The 22,052-nt window shown below is 39.9% G+C and overlaps 3 protein-coding genes across 4 annotated transcripts; all 3 read right to left on the bottom strand.

Annotated features, from left to right (window-relative positions):
* Positions 1-5,708: 5,708 nt before the first annotated feature.
* On the bottom strand, positions 5,709-7,525 carry LOC126788034 (phospholipase A1-Igamma1, chloroplastic). Its single transcript, XM_050513987.1, has one exon. It carries the CDS (start codon positions 7,330-7,332, stop codon positions 5,815-5,817), a length of 1,518 nt encoding a protein of 505 aa, XP_050369944.1. The 5' UTR covers positions 7,333-7,525; the 3' UTR covers positions 5,709-5,814.
* A 1,444-nt stretch (positions 7,526-8,969) lies between these two features.
* Positions 8,970-13,389, bottom strand: LOC126787666 (uncharacterized). The gene is made up of 4 exons (XM_050513554.1): positions 12,661-13,389; positions 11,703-11,927; positions 10,437-10,817; positions 8,970-9,885 (listed from the first exon to the last, which is right to left on the bottom strand). The coding sequence occupies exons 1-4, from the start codon at positions 13,216-13,218 to the stop codon at positions 9,430-9,432; spliced, it is 1,620 nt and encodes a 539-aa protein (XP_050369511.1). The 5' UTR covers positions 13,219-13,389; the 3' UTR covers positions 8,970-9,429.
* A 516-nt stretch (positions 13,390-13,905) lies between these two features.
* LOC126786817 (CSC1-like protein ERD4) lies at positions 13,906-18,456 on the bottom strand. 2 transcript variants are annotated; one of them, XM_050512765.1, is made up of 6 exons: positions 17,902-18,456; positions 16,733-16,881; positions 16,227-16,502; positions 14,999-15,843; positions 14,640-14,895; positions 13,906-14,484 (listed from the first exon to the last, which is right to left on the bottom strand). In XM_050512765.1, exons 1-6 carry the CDS (start codon positions 18,170-18,172, stop codon positions 14,101-14,103), a joined length of 2,181 nt encoding a protein of 726 aa, XP_050368722.1. In that variant the 5' UTR covers positions 18,173-18,456; the 3' UTR covers positions 13,906-14,100. The 2 variants fall into 2 exon arrangements, with proteins under 2 accessions (XP_050368722.1, XP_050368723.1); XM_050512766.1 differs by having other exon boundaries at positions 16,733-16,856; positions 17,902-18,032.
* Between the last annotated feature and the right edge of the window lie 3,596 nt (positions 18,457-22,052).

Genomic DNA, 22,052 nt, shown 5'->3' with positions numbered 1-22,052 from the left:
TCCTGCCAAACCGAGGAAACTACGTATCTTTGTAGGGTTCTTTGGACGACTCCAATTCTTCACCGCCTCTACCTTTGCCGGGTCCACTAGTACTCCATCCTTTGAGACAACATGACCAAGGAATTTGACCTCTTCTTTCCAGAACTCACACTTCTCTAGCTTGGCATACAGTCTCGCCTCCTTCAAGGTCTGCAACACTGTTCTCAGATGCACCACATGTTCTTCTTGTGTCTTGGAGTATATCAGGATGTCATCCACAAACACCACAACAAACTCATCCAAGTACGGGCTAAATACTTGGTTCATCAAACTCATGAAGACAGCTGGTGCATTCGTTAGACCAAATGGCATGACAACAAACTCATAATGTCCATACCGGGTCCTGAAGGCTGTCTTCGATATATCTTCTTCCTTCACTCTGAGTTGATGATAACCGGATCTCAAATCAATCTTAGAGAACACTGTAGCACCTTTGAGCTGATCGAACAAGTCATCAATCCTAGGTAAGGGATACCTATTCTTGATAGTCACCTTGTTCAGTTCTCTGTAGTCCACACATAACCGCAGAGAACCATCTTTCTTCTTCACGAACAAAACAGGTGCTCCCCAAGGTGAAACGCTAGGTCTAATGAACCCTTGGTTTAATAACTCATCGATCTGCACCTTCAGCTCCTTAAGTTCATTCTGCCCCATTCTATATGGCGCCTTTGACACAGGTGTTGTACCGGGTACTACATCAATGCAGAAATCTACCACTCTTCGAGGAGGTAGCCCCGGTATCTCTTGGAACACTTCACCAAACTCAGCTACTACCACAATGTCTGTGATAGTCACTTCCTGAACCACTGACTCCACATGTGCCAAAACTCCTGATCTCATGGCGTTGTCGGACTTGAGGCAACGATAACGAAACACTGGCTCTCTAGGTCTATGAAAGGACACTACCATGTCAAAACAATCAATCACAGCATGCTGTGGTCTCAACCAATCAATCCCCAAGATCACATCATAAGTGTGGTCCGGAATCACAATCAACGAAGCAGAGAACTCTCTACTTCCAATCAATATAGGACAAGCTTTGCAGATTGTCTCTAACTCAAGTGACACTCCAAGGGGTGAAGTGACACATAAGGCGTCCCCGAGAGGTGTAGGAATCAATCCTAGCATCTCCACTACTGAACTAGCAATGAATGAATGCGATGCTCCCGTATCAAACAACACTCTGGCAAGGTAGTCAAAAAGTGATAATGTACCTTCCACCCCTGTGTCTCGCTGACCCACTGCGAACACTCTAGCTTTGCCCGCTGGTAGCTGTCTCTGCGGCCGTTCCTGTCTACCCGGAAGTGGTCGGGTACAATCTCGAGCTATGTGTCCCACTTGCCCGCACCGGTGGCAGCCTATTCTCTTCGGTTTCGGACATGCTGAGGCGTAATGTCCCATCTCATTGCAGCTATAACACCTCACTGCTGCTAATGGTCTGACTGGTGCTGCTCTGATAGCTAGGGGTGGCGCCCTTGTCGGGGCCTGATAGTGGGGTCTTGGCCTCTTCCATGACCTATCCTTCGGCCCTGAGTGCTCGCTGCCTGTATAGACTGCCTTGCCTTTCCCCTTTGCATCTCTGTTCCCCACATCACCCGCTTGAGTCTTCTCTGCTTGTTCCAAGCTCATAGCACTCTCAAATATCTGCTCCCGTGAAGTCAGGCAAAGGACTGATATCATGGTCTTGTACTCTCGTTTCAGCCCACGTAGATACTTCTGAGCTAAAGCAGTCGCACCCATAGGCCTGACATACCGATACAGTTGCGAGAATCGAGCATCATACTCTCTAATGGTCATGTCTCCCTGTACCAATGCCAGAAACTCCAACTCTAAGTCCTCCTGTACTGAGGCTGGAAAATACTTCTCTTGGAATATGGTGGTGAAATCTCCCCATGTGAATGTAGACACATCCACAATCTGTCTCATGCTCTTCCACCAATCTAGAGCATCACCCTTGAGAAAGAATGTAGCTATCTTTCTCTTCTCAATCTCTGTGCACTCTATCATCTCAAAATAAGTCTCCATACCCTCGATCCAATGGTCAGCTACCATATGATCTAGTCCCCCATGAAATGTCGGAGCTGACAGTGCACTAATATCCTTGATCAGCTTCAACACTCGTCCGTCATCTCTAACCGCAGGAGCTGGCTCATCCTGCTCCTCCTGCGGCGCAGCCTCCTCATAGAGGTTCTCCACGTTGCGGACTCGACCTGTGGCCCTACCTCGACCTCGGCCTACCCGCTCTACCTGTGGAGCAGCCTCCTCATAAAGGTTCTCCACGTTGCGGACTCGGCCCGTGGTCCTACCTCGACCACGTCCTCTCGCCCGTCCTCGGCCCTTATCAGCGTTCATCACCTTCAAACAACGAAACACTTAGTCAATACTTGTGAAATCTCGAATTCAACTAAAACAGATTCAATAGGTATTAACATGAAATTTCAGGATATGATGAATCATCGAAGTATCATCACGATACTTCTCGGAGGACCAAACCATTAGGTATGGCTCCTAAAACACTCTCGCGTACCCGATGACATATCAATACCGAGGAGCATGTGATGGGGGCCCGCCTGCAGTCGGATCATCGCTCCCGGATGATATTGATAATCGCCAAATACGCACTTAGGCTCTGATACCAACTGTAACGACCCCAAAATTTCGAGCTTTAAAACTCAAAATTCTAAAGTCGTTAAACACCGAATAATCTCAAATAACTCGAAATCATTAAAGTGTAACAGCGGATCAATTCTGAGTTCTCAATACAACTCAGTCAACCAATTATTACAAACCAAATTTATAATCCATACATAAAATGGAAATGTAATAATCCTCACAAATCACTCACAAATCTCACAAATGAAATTACACAACATCTCACACACAAACCCACGCTAAAACCTCACCACAAGTAGGATAAGAACGACTTCAAGCCTCTGTAGTCGTCACTCAACTCCCACTAATCAGCACCTGCAGAATGATCCCCTACACCATCGAATTGGTGCACCGGGATTGTAAACACAAACCCGGTAAGCTTATAGCTCGTATGAGTAAAATCACAATACAGTTCGCATATCAAAATATACGAAAGATCACAAAACAACAAATATAAATGCCCCCATGAGCCAATGGTCAGCCCATCTGGTTGACCCAAAGAAATATGAAATAAAAAGCTCATGAGGAAATTAAGTAACCCTTCTGGTTACCCAATGCATTTATAATACGGGTACCAAGAACGCTGGTACACATCTGTTACCCCTCTCGTAATACACCGTTGATATTGGATAGCCACCCGCTACCCAACATCCAAATACACCGAGTACCCATGAGCAGATAACCACCCGTTACCTCGCATGCAGTATTAAGGCAGACAGACTAGAGCTCTAACTGTATCGTAACTTTCGCCCGGCCAAAGGCTAGGTTCCGACTTGCCACACACGTACAATAATCTCACATCATATTGTACCAAAAATCACGTCCGAAGACAAATCACATTTTAACAACCTCAATGTTAAAAACACGTACAATAATCACACATCATATTGTACCACACATCACGTCCGAAGACAACTCACAATTTTATTACATTCTCCGTGATAAAATCATGTACAATAATCACTCATCACATTGTACGCTTTAAAACTTTCACGATATCACCATAATAAAAATCATAACAGTATACTATATAGCAAACTATATATATTCGTATTTATTACCATTTATACAATATATACATAGTCCACTATATCCTATACATGTCATATTTCATAAACACCTGAAGAATTACGTACAATATTCTCACATACTCATGCTCAATTTTCCGTCACCGAAATGACTATTTTTAACGAATTAATAACAGTACGTAATTTAATGAACTATATATATATTATGTACCTATTACCATTATACTATATATATGTAATCCTCTAAATTATATACATGTTATAATTCATTTGATAAACACACTTGCAAAATGTTGAATCACCACGAGGGTAGATTCGTAAATTCAGTGAGATTTTACTCACCTTATTGACTTGAGCGTAATTCCTCAATTTCCGATAATAATCCCTTTCCTCGATTTAGCGATCACCTTAAAAAGATAAGACAAGCATTTAGAATCGTTTCGTAAACCTTTAAATGCCAAAACAGTAATAAACGGCTACTGTTCAGCAATTTTGGTTTATACGAAGTTACTGTTCACTGTTCACTATTCACGGTTACTGTGCAAATATACGATTAATACGTATTTCTGTACGTATAAATATTATATACATATTTCTGTACGTATAAATATTAATACGTATTTCTGTACGTATAAATACTATATACGTATTTCTGTACGTATAAATATTAATACGTATTTCTGTACGTATAAATATTATATACGTATTTCTGTATGTATAAATATTAATACGTATTTCTGTACGTATAAATATTAATACGTATTTCTGTACGTATAAATATTAATACGTATTTCTGTACGTATAAATATTAATACGTATTTCTGTACGTATACGTACTATTTAAATGTAAATACAAATTCAGTAAATAAAATTTACTAATTTACCCTTTTACAAATTACTTTTTACATTTACTGAAAGTAATTTATAATTACATTTACCGTAGGTAAAACTTAATTACATTTACCATACGTAAATAAAATTTACATTTACATTTACCATACACAGTAAATTACCAAAATACCCCTATCGGATAAAAATGTCACACCACCGCACGTGGCGGCGCGTGGGGCTCACTCGCCGAAGCCACCCACGGCGCGTGTGACGCCACCGCCGGCCCAAAATCACCCTCCTTCTACCTCCGCCCTTCTCACGGGCTCACGCTGCCCCTAGCCTACCCACGCCCTCACACGCGCCACTCATCGCGACGGTGTCTCCCCCCCTTTCCTCCCCCTCCGATCTCCTCCAAATCTCCATCAATCCAACCAAAAACAACACAAAAATCACACAACAAGCATCACTACATCCTATTTGATGGAAACCTCACCTATTTCGGCCTTGGGAGTGCCGAAACTCGTCGGAGAGTTTGGACCGACTGTTTCGATTTCTTGAGGGACGATCGGAGCTTCACGTCGGCGCTGGAGGCTGTGGCTTGCTTGGAGGGGGGCCGCGTCGAGCTTGCAAGGTTGATGGAGTCGGCGGTGCAGGCCACGGAGAGCTGGAGGCCGGAGATCGGGGAGAGAGAGTGAAGGTCGGGGAGGGAGAGAGAGAGAGAGAGAGAGAGAGAGAGAGAGAGAGAGAGAGAGAAAGAAAAGGGGAGAGCGGCGGAATGAGAGAGAAGAGAGAGAAAGGGTTTCTGATTATGGAAACCCTAATTCCATAATTATCTATTTATACTAGTTTCCAAATCGGAAACTAACTTCCGACGTTAATAACTTTTACCTCCGACGTCCGATTTGAACGCGTCACATATCCACGAACTCGTATCGACGAGCTCTACAACTTCCGTGAAGAAAGTTTTCACAACCGAGCGACGAAATAAAAGTCGATAAATTCGTTCGGAAACGTAACGTTTTCTTACTAAACGTTCTCGGAACGTTTCCGTTCCCGTTTCATAACGTTTGCAAGTAATCATATTCGGTTTAAAACAAACTTCTCAACTTAATAGAATTTAATTCAATCAAATATCGTTTAAAAAGGAGGGTTATTACAAGGAAGAATATAGTATAACTTTGTATATGTTAGACTTGGATTGGAATTGAATACTGTTTTATCATATCACTGCTGATAAAGATTGAAGTACATAATCTGATTGCATTCATACTTGAAGAGCATGAGCTTGTGCTTCGGCTTCTCTAGTTGGTGAAGGAATATCTTCGGGCTCTCTTCTGGGTTTAACCCATCTCCCATGATGATTACAAACAAGCCCCTTGTGCTCCAATTGGTACCAACAGTGTGGAATTCTAAGATCCTCCACCAACATATTACATGCCTTGTTCACCAAGGCAAAATCCCTCCTGGCATTCGACCTAAAGGTAGTTTCTTTATTCAAGTATCCATCCACAAGGTGAAGATAAGTCTCAAGGCTATGAAACCCTAGAAAATTGAAGCCATGTTTTTTGAGATAAGGAGACGAGCCGACATCGACTTTGAGTTCAGCTCCAACATGTGTATAAACCCATTCCAATGTGCCTGTAATTTCTTCAAACTTCTGCAAACCTTCATTCAAAACGAGTCCTGGCATTTTCGGTACCACGTCTTGCTTCACCACAACCCTTAGTGTCTTGACGCCAAGTTGATTTAGCTCATCTCTGAAAGCATTGTTTCCCACTCTAGGTGCCCCAAATGAAATGACACTAATGGGAAGTCCAGGAATTGTTTTTGCAGCTTCATAAGCATTGAGCAAAGCCAAAGCACCACCCAAGCTATGCCCTGTAATTGTAAGACTCACTTCTTCACCCTTGGATTTATAAAACTGCACAAGCCTAGTCACTTCCTTCATGACTTGCTCTGAGGCACTGGATTTGTTGTACCTTGTTTCATCACTCTTGGACATGTAGATTCCAAGAAACCCATGTTCAACTTTGGCATCCGAATCCCCAATAGGCTCCAACTTCCTCTGCATATCCTCATACCACTCGGATGGCGACACCGTCCCACGCCAAGCCACCACAATGTCTCTTCTTCCGATTCTGCTCGTCTCCTGGTCATCACTCACTGCAACAAATCCCATCCAGTTTGAATCTTTGCTCCATGTCTCAACCAAATGTGTCCTCTCCAGCCAGTTAGGCATATCTATATGGGACATAGCATAAATGTATTTGCTAACTGCATATCCATTTTGACCGAGTCCCAACACATCAAAGAGCTTATTCTTGTTGTACCTGCAGCTCCCACAGAACTCAGAGAATGAGTCAAAGTCGAAGGCATCATAAGTCGCCTGTGCAAATTCACCATACTTGACTATCTCTCTTCTTAGCCAAGGGTGGAGGGGATCCATAAGACCCTCCCAATCGTTTGAACCATGGATTTCACGCCACTTTTCAGATATGATTTCCCTGGGAGAAGTTGTGGGAGTTGAACATTTCTCTTCAGTAAACGTACTCCAATTGGACAAGTGAGGACTGTTTGTTTTAGGAGGGGTGTCTATGTGAAGATGAAGGAGGTGGGAGAGTGATTCAGCTAGACGATTGGCCGTGTTTGATGTCTTTGTTTGTGGGCGATGATCAAGAACAGCTTCTTGCTGGTGTTGAGATCGGATCATGGGAAACCGGGTTGCTGCGGAGGCAGCCTGAGTGGCCGGAATATGAGCATACATCATTGTAAACATTGCCATGATAGTTTAACACAACAAGAGTCGAACTCTTATCGTGAATATAGAAACCAAAAAACTAGGATTTGGAAGATGAAATTGATGTGAAGAGTTGGGATATGAGAGAAATGGGAAGAACATGAATCAAATATATACAAGGGTGGGGAAGAAGACTAACATTTAAAAAATGGACTGTCACGCGTGTTGTTCAGGAACTAAGCATAGACTATATTTGAACGAGCGATTGTTCCATATATAATTTAGACTTGTTCCTTATACCGAGAGCAGGACCATGTGTGAAGTATATAGAAAAGTCTTACTCTACCAACCAAATGAAACTAATCCAAACCAATCAAATCCAAGTTCTTGAACTGTTGCCCCTTCATTAAGCAAAATTTCGAGACAACCACTATGAGAATGCCGTAGTAGCCTTGGAAAGAAAGAGGGCATCGCAGGCATTTTCAGCTTTCAAAGAGAACAAAAGAATAGAGGAGAAAAGAAGCATGAGGAAGAGTATATCTTAACCTGTTTTGACTTTCAACACGTAATCCTGGATTTAGATCCCAATTTTCACACTCATCTTATATTAAATCTATCACGTTTGTATCAGAATTCCTCTTGTGCATGTACTAATACAAAGTCTTCAACAGAGGCGATTAGATTGTAAGGTCAGTCATTATATAAAAGTACGAAGCGTACTGAACTGCTAATAATACATTTTTGTAAACCAAAGTTGACCTACAAAACGTCTCAATCCACTAACACCCTAATTAAGTAATTTGATCCTAACTAGCATTAAGTGAACTTAATTCATAAACACAGCAAGAGCTATTCTGGATTTTTCCTAGAGTCAATCAAGTTTAATTTTTCTTATTGCAAATAGTAGGGGAAGAGTTATCATTGAACTAATAGATATAGACTGAACTATGGAAGACATGTCAAATTGCCATTTTCAGTACATGATTCCTTTCAAATGTAAACTAGAAGCGAGGCAGGTGGTACCTTAATGCATCTACCAGTGGCATAGGCAATGACAAAATGGATACACAGAAAACCCTTTTGATTACGGTATAACAATCGAGGAGAAAGTGTTCAATCAACCAAAAAACTTACAGGATTCATTCGATTTTCTTTCCTATACACTTGATGCCATATCTTCAGCTTCGAACCACCCATTTTTATGCTAATTCTATAACTCCAACTTCTTTATGCTAAATTTTTGTAACCTGTAGAAAATTCTCACTCTACCGACAAATAGAACTTATCCAATCCAAGTTCTTGAATTATTGCTCTCTTCATTAATCAAAATTTCCAGGCCAACCACAAGTCTTTGAAGAATAAGGGCATTAGAGGCAGTATCAGCTATCAAAGACAAAGAGTACAGTAGAATAAGAACAGAGGATAAAGAAGCACGAGGAAAAGTGTATATCGCAAGTTCTTAACCTCAACGTAATCCTGGAATTAGATACCTATTTTCACACTTGCTTCATGCTCTAGTCAGTCTTCATATCACATATTTAGTCAAATCGCGTTTTTCCATGTACTAACACAAAGTCTTCAACCGAAGAGACTAGATTGTAAGGTCATACTTATACTGACAAAAGTATATAATACATTCTTATAAACTAAAGTTGACCCACAGGGATGTTTTAACACCAAAATCAAGTAAATTAAAATCAAAAGCACAGCAAGAGCTATTCTGGGTTTTCTCTACAGAGTTTATCAGTGTATTTCCCTAATCTAATTGCAACTAGGAAGGAAAGAGCCTAATAAATATTGAATGCACTATAGAATGCCGAATTGCCAATTTCAGTACATGATTCCTTTCAATGTATAAACTAGAAATGATGCAGGGACCAACCTTAACTAGAAAACAGTGGCATAGGCAGTAAAAAAGAGATAACAGAAGGAAAACCCTTTTGATTTCGGTATAAGAGCCTTGAGGAAGATGTGTTCTATCAACCACAAAACTTACAGGATTCATTTGATTTTCTTTCTGATACACCTGATGATATCTTCAGCTTCCAAACACTGGTCAGGTTGAGAAGCAAATCCATCTCTTCATATGTCCGTCTAGCTTAACCAGGCAGACATTTGGATCCCCAGAAAAACATTTAGAATTTAGCTAGCTCGAAAGTCTAGGAAAAGACTCAATTTTTGCACCAGAAGCTCAGGTGACCCAAAAGGAGGCTTGTCTTTGATGACCCAATATTTTTCAAGGACGCCCGTTTTGGCGCTGCTCACCATCTGATCATGGCATGCTGACACAATATGATAGATGGAGTTCTTGAGAACATCTGCAAGGGCATATGCTTTGGGATGGATAGGGCCAACTCTCTTCTTAGCCATGCCAACATTTCCCACACTCGAGGTTGCCCATTTGATACTAGCAGGCCCCATAAACTGTGCAGGAACACTGGTCTTCTTTCCCATGTATGTTTCAACAGCAAGAAGACAAGAGATCAGGGTTGAGACCACAGCAGCATTACTACCTGTTCTCTGGGCAACCCCAGATCTGTCGTCTGTATTTGAGCGTGCAGTTAGTGAAGCAGCTGACCAGGCACACCATGCATAAAGCTGTATAACATTAACAATTAGTGTACTTTCCAGGAGATCAGAAAATCAAAGACATTGACTATTTCTTGCTCTCCCACTTTTCATCAAGTCATGTTCCAGGCAATGACCACAGCATTACTCTCTTACAAAGCCTAGGGAAATATAAAGCTATACAAATGTAGAAGCTATATAGCACTGACGCAACTTCAACTTCTGTCATGACCTACACATACCGATGGAGATACTATCACAGAAATAAGAGGGGGAGAATGCATGAAAACAAACATGATAAATCTTAAAAGTGACCATGCTAACAAAGTTTGTTTTGCAAAAAAATCACAGTATTACGGTATTTTAATTATTGAGCTTCAAACATGGGTTAGTGCTCATTCAATGTGTAGTTTAGTGCAATAGATTGCATTTTACAAAGTTGATGAAAATGTTGTGAACTGCTACATGAAAAATGTTCAACATTCCAGTCACTGAACTGCATGGAAAAAGATAAATGTTTGTGCCTAAATGTAGATATAAGCACATTCATAATGATAAACACAAAAACATATATCTTTTACCTGGAAGCTGTTGAAGGGTTCAGAATATTTCGAATCTAAACGCTGGTCAGTTGGAGACAGTAACTGATTGGATATTTGGGATTTTCCATTAACATTACTTTCCAAGCCTTCACCAAGTATTGATGCAAGCTGCTCCAGAGGTCGCAAGCAAACAGATACAACCCTTTTGTAAGTTTCACCACTTTCTTCGTAAAAGGCAGCTCGTCGCCAAGTATCAACATTGTTCTCACAGATCATGCAGAGATCAAGATATGCAAGATACTGAGGAAGAGAATTAGGAGTGCTCTCCTCCAAAGCTGCAAGGAGATGCTCAGTTGGATTTGTTTCTGCTGCAGCTGATCCTTTAGGCGGTGCAAATATGCATCTCTTGGTATTAAGCACCTATATTATACCAGGATTTCAAAAAAAAAAATGATTTGATATCAGCAGATACTCAAGATAGGAATGGGGGTCATTAAATGGAATGGATGACGAAAATGAAAATTTAATATTCAAATTGTTGTTTCTACCTATCCTAGCCATTTGTAGAAGCACACATCATGACAGCACCATCTATATATGATCTTTAAATATAACTGAAACATAAGTAGAGAAGACAAAAATAATACTCTGACGAGTATGCATACAACACGGTAGACGATCAGGATGTTGAAGTCAAGTATCATCGAGTAGCTAACGTCATACCATAGCATTAAAAGTATACCAAAAGCCGCTGACCAAAACACTTTATAGAGTTCTTAGGATACTTATGAATTGAAAAAATGCATGACTGGTTTTCTAAACGTTTAACATTATGAAGACACATATTTCGCCAAAAGCCACTGGCCAATACATTTTATTAAAGCTATATTGATACCAAATAATAAAGTTTATCCAATGGGTTTTGACTATTAAAGAGACACAGATATCTATGATATATATGCTAGGCATGTAAGAATCTAAATTCACAGTAGCAAAAGTCTTACAGAAGTAACATAGCTGTAAGCATCGGCATTTGAAGAGTTAAGAGTGCTACAAAGTATTATAAAGTGTGGAAAGCATTCAGAAATCTATTAAATAACTGAAATAAGAAACATTTCATATATGCCAAATATATGTTCAAGGTAGTCAGATATTGAGTCTAAGAAGAATAGCTAGTAACAAAACCAAGAACTATCACATGTATGCAAGAATCATAAGATCATGCGATGCTTCAGTCAACCACCTCAGTACTATTAGCAATATTGGAAAAAATAATGACGACATTGATAGATTTGAGAAAGTAACCTGATGTAAATGGTGACTTAGTTCCCAGCATAGAAACACCAAGAAACTCCCGATGTAGAAGGTAATCTGCTCCGCCATCCTCCTTCGAACTGTAACTTTGTTGTGAAACTCATGGGGAAGGAACATCACCAGAACAGCTGAGACTAGATATGCCACAATGGACAGCTTTAAGGATTGTGTGACAGCTGCAGGGATCCCCATCTTGAAGCTAAAAAAGGGTGGACGCTGTTGACATAAAAAGTTCCAGTAAGAGTGTGATTCATGTGACTAGACAGCAAGACTTGAGAATATCAGAACAAGATCACAAGTCAAAACTAATAATGACCAAAAACCTTGAAAATAACAGTGATATTTTCAACTCGCAACCAGCAGATTGAACATGCTGCTTCATACAATATATTTAAAGATTTCTTAAAATGCATAGTAAGAAACAAGGCAGCATTTTTACATGTCAGAATATTGGTTAGGAAGCTGATTCAAAAAAAAAGAAGTACTATATGGGAACATGAAAGGTAAACAGAGTTCCAGCTCCACAAAGAAACTTAAAAAAAAAACGAACAATAACACCTCCTGTACTAAAACAAATGAATCACACAAACAAACAGACACACCTACAGGCAGCATATACACTATCAACCGGAAAACCATTAGAGCTGATTTAAGTTCATCCTAACAAACTAAACTACAATATCTGATTTCATCATAGTCCCTTTGTCATTTCTCCACTTTAGAGCTCCACATTTCTAATCACCTAACTACGCAAGTCTATCAAGATACCTTCAGCACAAACATAACTAATCACAATATCACCAAACCAATCAAGTGACTGTTGTCTCCATCATTCATAAGCTCCTACATACTTCATATGATCTCCACATTCCTTTAGCTACTTCCAAAACACACAAGCAACTAACACAATCGAAATCGAAACAGATACAAGTCAGCCAAAAAAGCTCACCTGAATAATGGGGAACTCCAAAACCCACTTCCGGGTATACACATAATACAAACCATAAAGGAAACCCATCACAAAACCCCTAAACCCTACTCTCCCAACCCCCCAAACCCCACCGCCAACCTCCCCGGAAACCGCGACCGCCGCAAGAACCCCGGACGCCGCCGCCGCCGCGGCGACAAACGCCACGAAGCGGGCGGTGACCCGGGCCCGTACCCGAGAGCCCGGGTCCGAGCCGGACAAATTAGAAGCGGCGGGGAGGAGGAGGAAGCGGAGGAGGTCGAGGGAGAGCTTGAGAGGCGAGACGAGAGGGTGGGGGTGGGTGGAGGAGACGAGGGAGAGGGCGGCGGAGAAGAGGAGCTGGGAGAGGAGGAAGGACAAGAAGGTAATTAATGCGAAGAACCATGGGGCGAATGGGAAGAGGGGTTTTGAGGAGGCGGAGGAGGAGGAGGGAGAGAGGGTTTTGAAGAGGAGGAAAATGAGGGTGGAGGGGATGGATTGCCAGATGAGGAACCCTAGGAAGCGGTTGCGGACCACCGCGTGCGGCGGAGGAGGAGGCATCTTTGGATTTGGGATTAGTGGGTTTTGATGGGTTTTTGGAGTTTGAGAAGAAAGGTTGGTTCTTTGGTTTGAAATCTTAGAGAGGAAGAGATGAGCTAGTGGTAGCGTTGTTCAGGCGCCAACAACCAAGTTATGAACTATGAAAGAGGGTTTTGGGAATTTAGAGGGGTTTTATTTTTGTTTAAACTTTTCATTTTCTTCCATTTATGATTTTTACTCCAAGTGGATTATAACTATATTGAGCTTTTGTATTAGTTTGTAGTTTCATAGGTTTGATGGTATTATACATCTACATCGTATCTCATGTAGATTCATACAACGTCGAAGTTGATATAGTAATTGATGTTCAGAATAATTCTAATCTTAGTGATTTATAGTGTTAGTTTAATGTGTTCTAGCGCTTAGTTTAATGTGAAAAAGAGATTAAGATTAAGAACACATATTCACCGTATACATAGATTAGAGACGATCCTACTTCTTTATACTAATCTTTCTAACCTGTAGTTAAATTCCAAATGTGTTGTCATCTTTAGCAGGGTATTCAATTTCCCAAGGAGAAGAAAAGTTTTGTGATCTGGTAGTAACTTGTTTACCAGCATATTCCATTTCGAATACGAAATTTGGAAACTGGACTTGAGGAAACATGTTTTCTGTTGCAAAAAGGGAACTGATGGACATTGAACATGATTAGAAAAGAAACTCCATCACACATACAATTAACACATGACATCCAAGTTGTTACAAGCAAACCCAATGTTGTGGTTCCTAAATCATATGTTAAATGAACAACTGACAACTCACAAAAGCCAAACTAGTTTCACTACGTACGATACTAATCGAATCAAATCTTGTGGAACTGTTAAACTTGACAAACTATACACATCAGGCAAATGACGCTGTTCTCGACACATTTGACTTGGCATCTTCGAATTGATCATCATCCAGTAGTACCTTCTCAGGGTTCAAGCTTTCTGGGACGTAAGCTTTATATATTTGCTCCATGTTAGGAATGTCTTTCAATTCTTGGGAAGCAACTTCAAGAGCAGCGTCTCCAAAGAACCTGTAGAATTTCTTGCTACAGGTGTAACCGAAGAGCAAGGAGAGGATAGGAAGTGGGATCAAGAAGGGAGCATAGTAGAACTTCTTTACCCCCAAGAAACCAACCATGGTAACCTGGTAGAGTATCAGAGCTGCAAGAATCCGGAGCTGCATGTGTGGCCAGAACCTTCCGTTGCTTTCATATGCGGGACAATAGACTTTGAGTGCCTGTTCAATACTCAAAAAAAAAAAACAAGCTTTTAGTTTCAATAGCAGCACATATAGGATAAGCTGACACATGTAGGATAGCCGCACGAATGAAGGGGAGGGTTTTCAACCAAAAACTGTTGATGCTCAAAGAATGACTGGGGAGGATGATTTACCTGGTTTCTAAGGATGAGCCATCCAATGCCAAAGTACAGCACACCAAATGGAAGGATCAGCGGAGCTATAACAGAATAGCAGAGAACAATTGTTACGATCAGCATATCACCAGGAACTCTAGTCCCATAACCAAGATCACTAGGTTGCCAAGCTGCTTTCAACTCGCCTTCAGTCTTACAAAGATACTTCCTTTTCAGATGAAAAATGATCAGAGGAACTATTCGAGATAGTTCAAGACCATAGCCGACAAAAAACCTGATATTAATGGAAACCAGTTAAAAAGAGCTGTGTTAAGCAATATTACTGCATAAAATAAATTGTTAGGATGATAGCATTGAAGATGTGAACTGTAACTTACTTCAGAGCCACAAAAGTGAGGAAATAGGTTGCACTTCCTGGGAGGCTAGTCGCCAGCAAGGGAACAAGTGTATTAGGATCCTTCTCAATATCCTTGAATGTATTGAACAAGGTCCCACCCAGTGTAACTCCAAGGAAAACATTGAACACACTGAAATAGAAGTATTTTCCAGCTGCAGCCCGTATTGCATGGCTCTGAGAAGGAATTCCCTCAGCTTTAGATAGAGCATAAAGGAGCTTTGGCAACAAAGCTAAGAAGACTATAAGTGCAAGCTGAGGAAGGTATGCCTCCAGCACTGTCTTGAGTGCGGATTGATTCACAACTGGCTTGATAAACGGGATAAATTTTACCAGATTATCTAGAGTTGTAAATGCAGAGATGAGTCCAATTGGGATCATATAAAACACTACGGTCAGAGCCACAATGAAATACACAACATACTGCCGCACTTGCCTCTCGAAAAACTTGATTTTCAGATTAGGCCAAAGTACTTGACGAGGTTCAGGAGCAGCCATGACTGTCCATGTGTCAACCATTCGGGCATGTAGAGTCTGTGCTGCAGAAGCTGCAGTCACCCTATTAGTGAAGAACACTACAGCAGCATTTAGCTGTTTCTCTCTGAGAGTGGCTTTTTGTTCAGATTCCAATTTTGGGATTGTTTCATTAATCTTCCCAGTGTAGTACTCAATACTATCAACCTTTGCCCCACAAAGACCACAGAAGCCAGTTTTATTAGTGGGTCTTGTTCCTTCGGGACTGCCTGTTGTTTTGGATGCTGCATAAACTGCTTCAGCACGTTCAAGCTTTTTCTTGAACCCTTCTAACTCTGTCCAAAGTTTGTTCACCTATTAAAAAAAAATTAAGAGTGAATCATAGAGAATATACAGAGAACAGCCCATTAACCATCTATTAAAACAAAAACAAAGATATATTGTGTTCTATATATAATTCAGTTCCAGGCATCTGAATTCTTGCTTGTTCTAAGTACAAAGATCAAATTTCTCAACACAACAATAAATACCAAAAGACGTAAAGAATTTCCTAGAAAAGGATGTTACAGTAACCAAATCTAACAGGGAACTGTTACAAAAGCCACAAGGAAAATCATATCTGAGAGGAGTTCAGATAACCATATGCAAACACAGATGTAAAACCAATAACAATTGAGGACTTAATGCATGGCACAAACTCCACAAAGTGATGAGGAAAAAAAACTGACAAACTATACCTTTTTATTGTCTGTAACAATCATTGATTTGTAATATGTATCGGGGTAGATGGCCCTGAAATATGAATCAACTTGTTCCTTTCTATTTTGACCTTCAGGGACAGCAGGTATGTCTCTAACAACAACAGCAAATTGTTCAGGCTTGATATCAGGAGTCCTTAAAGCACTGGCTCTCAAATCGGAAACATGTTTATACGCCTTCCACAACAAGAAATATGTAACAAAAGAAACCAAGTAGACACCTAGGAGAAACGCCCACAGCCTTGCACTCTTCGCCTGTAGATACAGAAAGACTACGTAAATGCATGAACTAATCACCATAACCAGGATTTAGTTACTTGATTCCAACTCCATGAGGATATATTAACTGTAAACCGAAACTCCACACCCGGAAGAAAAGATCCATAACAAGTCATGCCTGCCTCTACTAAATTCAATAATTACTGAAATTATATAAATGTTTATAAATAAAAAAACAATTATTGACAGAAGATTATATAAGTTACCTGGACATGTCCTATGGATAACATGTCAAGGTCAGTGAAAGCTCCTTCGCTGGTGGTGGTGTTTGGTGTGGTGTCTCCGATGTCAGTGGCAGAAACTGGCAGAAGCACGGGTAGCAGAACCAAGCTGCACAAAACCAGGATTCCCAAAACTGTCACATCAATTAGAAAAGTTAGTTCCTTGAGATACTTTGCGATTTATAAAAATACCAATGAAATCAGTGACAGATGCTTTAAGTCAATATGATTGTATATAATCCCATATACACACCCAGCTCCTGCAGAAGCCATACAGGAAGATGTTTTAACTTGTAAGTTTTTCTACTATCATCAGAATGTGTGTCCATTAATGAAATCAGCTTTCACTGCAAATCCTGTTTGTTTTAATGAAATCTTGAGTTTTAATTTTCAATTTATGAACTTATTTCACTATCCACAGCACACAATAGTACTGAATTTCATATGTAAAAACTTAATGAAGAATAGATAGACATGAATTAATCTCCAAAAAATATCATTTTGACTTTAAGAATTTTAATTAGATCGATGCAGTATGAGTATGACATGAACAATTACTTTGCCGAATTGCACAACCTAAATCCACAACATCAGCTGTAGTGCAACATACTTAATAATAAGTTCACATATAACATCCACATTGAATTTTCATGACACAAATCCATTCCTTTTTAACAAAAGAAAATAAGGCGAACATGACTGGAACAGATTTTCTCAGACAAAAATTGTATCTTTCAAAATTATTCTGAAATCTTAAGGAATTGCACTATTAACACCACGCTAACCATTCCAAAAAACACCAGTAACGACCATTTTAACTTTCAAGATAGCAACTTGACCCAAGCCAAAACAACCACAAAGCTCTAACTATTCACGCAAAACGGAGACAAGGTAATTCAGATATAAATTACCATCCAAAATAATCATCGCACACTTCACAGAGCTAAAACAAGGACAACTAACTTCAGTCTCACCAAACCTATAGAATAATTGTACCAAAACCCAACAAACAGAACCAAAAGCATTAACAGTAACAGTTACAAGTACAATCCAAATAAAGAACCTAAACATCATACAGAACATTAAACAAGTACAAGTAAGCACAGAGAGAGAGAGAGAGAGAGAGAGAGGTAGAGAGAGTCAGAGAGACAAACCGGTGCTCAAGAAGACAAAGTAGACAGCAGTGTCAACCCCAGAAAGGGCTATAACTTGCTGCTCTGTTGAAGTCAGAGCTTCTTTGACCCACGAAAACGGGTTCCGGGTCTTGGATCCGCCCTCCCACGGATCCATACCCTTCAGGATCCGATTCGGATAGTACACCACCGCGTTCCCGGGCTTGGACGACAGCCACGCGAACAGAAACATCAGTACCACAAATATCGCAAACGAGGTCCCTAACGATGTCAGGAACGAACTGAGATCCATCTCGGCTTGTGTCTAAAGAACACAGAAACAAACAAACACACAAACTAGACCGAACCCTGCAACGGTTTATGTAATGAGGATTTGGAACTTGGAAGAGAGAAAAAGCCGTTAAAGGGTCGACATTTAATTCATGAAGAAGAAGGAGAAGGAGAAGATAACGGTTGATATATATGAAGAGGGTGCCGTGTTGGTTGTGTGTGAAGCTTCAATTCTTCAAGGCCAAAATGAATGAAGGAAGCGAAAATATCTCAGAGCTGTCGAGCATGATTGGCTTCTGGTGTAGGGTTGGGTTTCTTTAACCAATAAAGGTTCTGTTTTTATAGGCAGAGAAGAAGAAGATGATGGACTTGGACTGATAAGAGTGAAAAGGACGAAATTGGGGTTCTGGGATTAGAATAACAGTTGTGGGGTCAAATCTCTCTGTGTAAAAAAATTGCAGGGTTCTAAAAAGGGAAATGGGGTGACGTTTTGGAGTATTTAAAAGCTTCACATGCATGAGATCCATGGTTGGACCAGTTGAAGCGTTTTTTGAATGGAAAAGGGTTAACTAACGTTCATGGATTAATTTGGAGGTTTCGTAAAGGTGGGAGATTAAAGGGTTCATTAAACTGGCCGGAAAGAGTAGAGAAGTGAAGAAGACTCGTATTATTCAACAAAATCAGTTACATGCATTAGTTGCATGAACTTTACACAAAGGGCATTTGGTTCTTCGGTAATTTGTGTAGTCACCGTGTAATATGGACGGCGAATGTATGTTTCTTAAAAATCGGCCAATGTATAGCGGAGCACAAGTTTCGTAGTTATATTCAAGAGCTACCATCCTAAGATTTTTCATTACATCGATGCGTTGTCATTGAAAAAATGTTGTAATCACTTTTTTTATTAAGAAAAAGGCCTAATGAGACTGTCATAAGCCTTGATTAATGAAACCATATAATATAAAGGGGACATAAGCCTATATCCCAAATTGCAATAAATAACATATTCAAACATGCATCATTTAGCAAAGAGTGCAATACTAGCTACTTTATTTGATTTGACAAAGCGGTCATACAACGGAAAGACAATTGTACTAATAGTATTAAAAGTACTGTGGACAAGCATCATAACAAATACTAGCGCAACTTTCCTATTGTATTACCACACGGAATCAAATTCGGGTTGTAATCGCTTGATAAATTTGTAGAAATAAAGATCTTTTTATTTGTTGCTCATGTTTTTACCGCATGTGAACATTTTAATCCTAATGAAGATGTAAATTGGTGTCTTATTGTTTGTATCATGTTCTTGGTGTCCTAAAGAAATGAACCGTAATTTTGGAGATGTGAATTTGTGGAGGCTGTGGGTATAAGCACTTTGGAATTTCTTTAATATGAAACTTTAGAGCAAGTGAGCTGGTGTATGAAACTCCAACTCCGATAGAATAATCTGACTTGAGAAAGAGGAAATGTGGAAATTGAAATGCAACCCTAGAAACGATTTCGTGATCACAAAGCTCTGGGAAAAATTGTGGACACTCAAAGACAAGTATAATTGCATGTTGCACTACTAAGAATGAAGACAAAGCATAAATATCATTTTGATAAACTGAAGGTTTCTTATATAGCATCTTCATCATCAATTTTTATCATCAAAACTAGCTAAAACTTCAATTTAAAATGATCGGGAAACATTGACTAGAACTGTAAAACATGACAATAGTAACAAAATCATTTCACATTTGAACTTCATTTGGCATAGGTCGCATTATGCGGGGAATTGAATGTGCATTTCTTGTTTAATTAAAATGTCAAAAATAGCAATTCTGTATAGTGTATGCATCAAATCTCATATTGGTTTTCTTTCTTGTATTCCTCCCAAACCAGAATGTCCATTCAGTCTACTCTCTAGTCTCTACAGTTACTCCAAGCTCTATTCTTCCTTCTGCAACATTTCCTAAAGGTTAGTTTTGTCATGTACCAAAGTAACGGTTCCTCCACCAACTTCCCCAAGAGACAGGGTTGAAATTCCTCAAACTATGCGACGTCGCAGCACCAGATTCACATATCGAGCGGATAGAGATGGCCCAGCAGCTTTTTTAGCGAACACGGTTGGCACCCGACACGTGTCCACCCCGTGTCCTGCCGACACCTTGTCTTGATTTTGTAATGTCGCAGGCAGAGGGTCCGAGCAGCCGGGGCGGGACCCGCCACCGGATGAGGTCCGATCCAACTTGTATTGTCGGATACGATAGGGTGTGAGTCCTACTCACTGTGTTCAAGTCGCGTAGGTGCGGGTAGAACCCCCTAACGGAGCCCACAACGTGGTTTTGGAGGTTGGCATTGGCTGTTGTAGTAGTAGTTGCCTAGTTGGAAAGCGACTGGACTGACGCGCAGCTAGGATGATTAATATCAAACGAAGAAAAAAAAACCAAAATACAGCAGTTGTTCTTTTCCAAACTCATTGGAGCTGGAATGTGGATGGACTGGTCCAAAGGGGATAGTGGGAACCATTAATCGAACGGTTTAAGTTTGGTTAACATGAATTATCTATCGATTAGTTAAGTTAGATTGCAGACGTCGTGACTCTAAAATTTAGACGGATCGAAGCGTGTGTATGAATTTATATGAGTTTACAGAGATTGGCTTCAGAAAGTTGTGTTATAAAATCGGGAAACGGATTCAATGCACCGATGAGTATGCACACTAGTGAATCTGGACTGTTCATCAATACATGTGGATCAACTTTTTGAATTGGTATTAGTTATTCGTTCGAGGTCTGTTAGTTAGGCAAGTAAGGATTATCTTAAAAAAATTAAGAAAGAGAAGACATAGAGGTGAAGTGGCCGGTTAACTCAGAACTTGGATTTGAATTCCGACAACTTCAGTTATGCTTTTGGGTGTTTTCTTTGAATCGAAGCAAATCAAAAGAGGAATGAGGGTTTGAGGTTCACCTTTTGATTCTTCTCTTTTTTCTTTTTTCCAGCAAATGGTTTGTTGCCCAACAACTTTGTGATTTTTGTTCTTGAGGTTCCAATATGGATTTGGGTGTATCAAATTGATGAATCTGACTCCACAAAATGAAAACCCAGTTTACAAACCATTGATGAGTCCCAGATATGAACAAAATTGAATTTATTGAAATTGATTGATGAGACTAATCCAAAACCCAGTATACAAACCCGAAAATAATTCAATTCCATCTAATAATATTTGTTCAATCAATATGGTTATATGGTTTTGATTCATACTTTACTTTCTTCATTGTGATTTTTCTGGAAAATAAAATGAAGATATAACAGAGGTGAGGGGGTGACCAACACAGAGAGAGAGGAGAGAGAAGACAAACAGCTGCGCGTGGACTTATCCAGTTAACCGATGCTAACGAAGAGTAGTAAGCACGCGCTGTTACTTTATGGCGGTGCCTGCACTCTAGCAGTGAATGAAATACACTCTCTATAAAATCCACTAATCTTATTTTCATGAGAAATAAGATGACAGAAACTAACTACACGCAATTAGTGCAATATATATATATAGTAATGATGAAATGATGTCTTCTTCGTTGGTGAGCATACAGTATTCGGTTGAGTAAGGAACACTTCTGTGTAAATGATTACTCGGAGTACGATCGTGGAAATCATGGTCGTATTAAGGATAACCTTTCAAATTAATCGACCTCTTATTATACCAAAAGGAAAAAACACAATCAACGTACCTACCTCTCTTCATATATAATGCAATTGATTTCTGAATGAGTGGAGTTGAATTATACAAATTCTAAAGATTACTTGCAAAATAAGAAAGTCACGTCCACAATGACAACACCATTAAAAATTAAACTATAAAGTTCTCCATTTCTACTAATAGAAGAATCAAGTTGATCGCAAATACTTCAGATC

This window comes from Argentina anserina, chromosome 3 (assembly GCF_933775445.1).
Source record: "Argentina anserina chromosome 3, drPotAnse1.1, whole genome shotgun sequence".
Taxonomy (NCBI): domain Eukaryota; kingdom Viridiplantae; phylum Streptophyta; class Magnoliopsida; order Rosales; family Rosaceae; genus Argentina; species Argentina anserina.
Note: the sequence above shows the minus strand (reverse complement) of the source record. Positions and strands in the feature narration are given on the sequence as shown.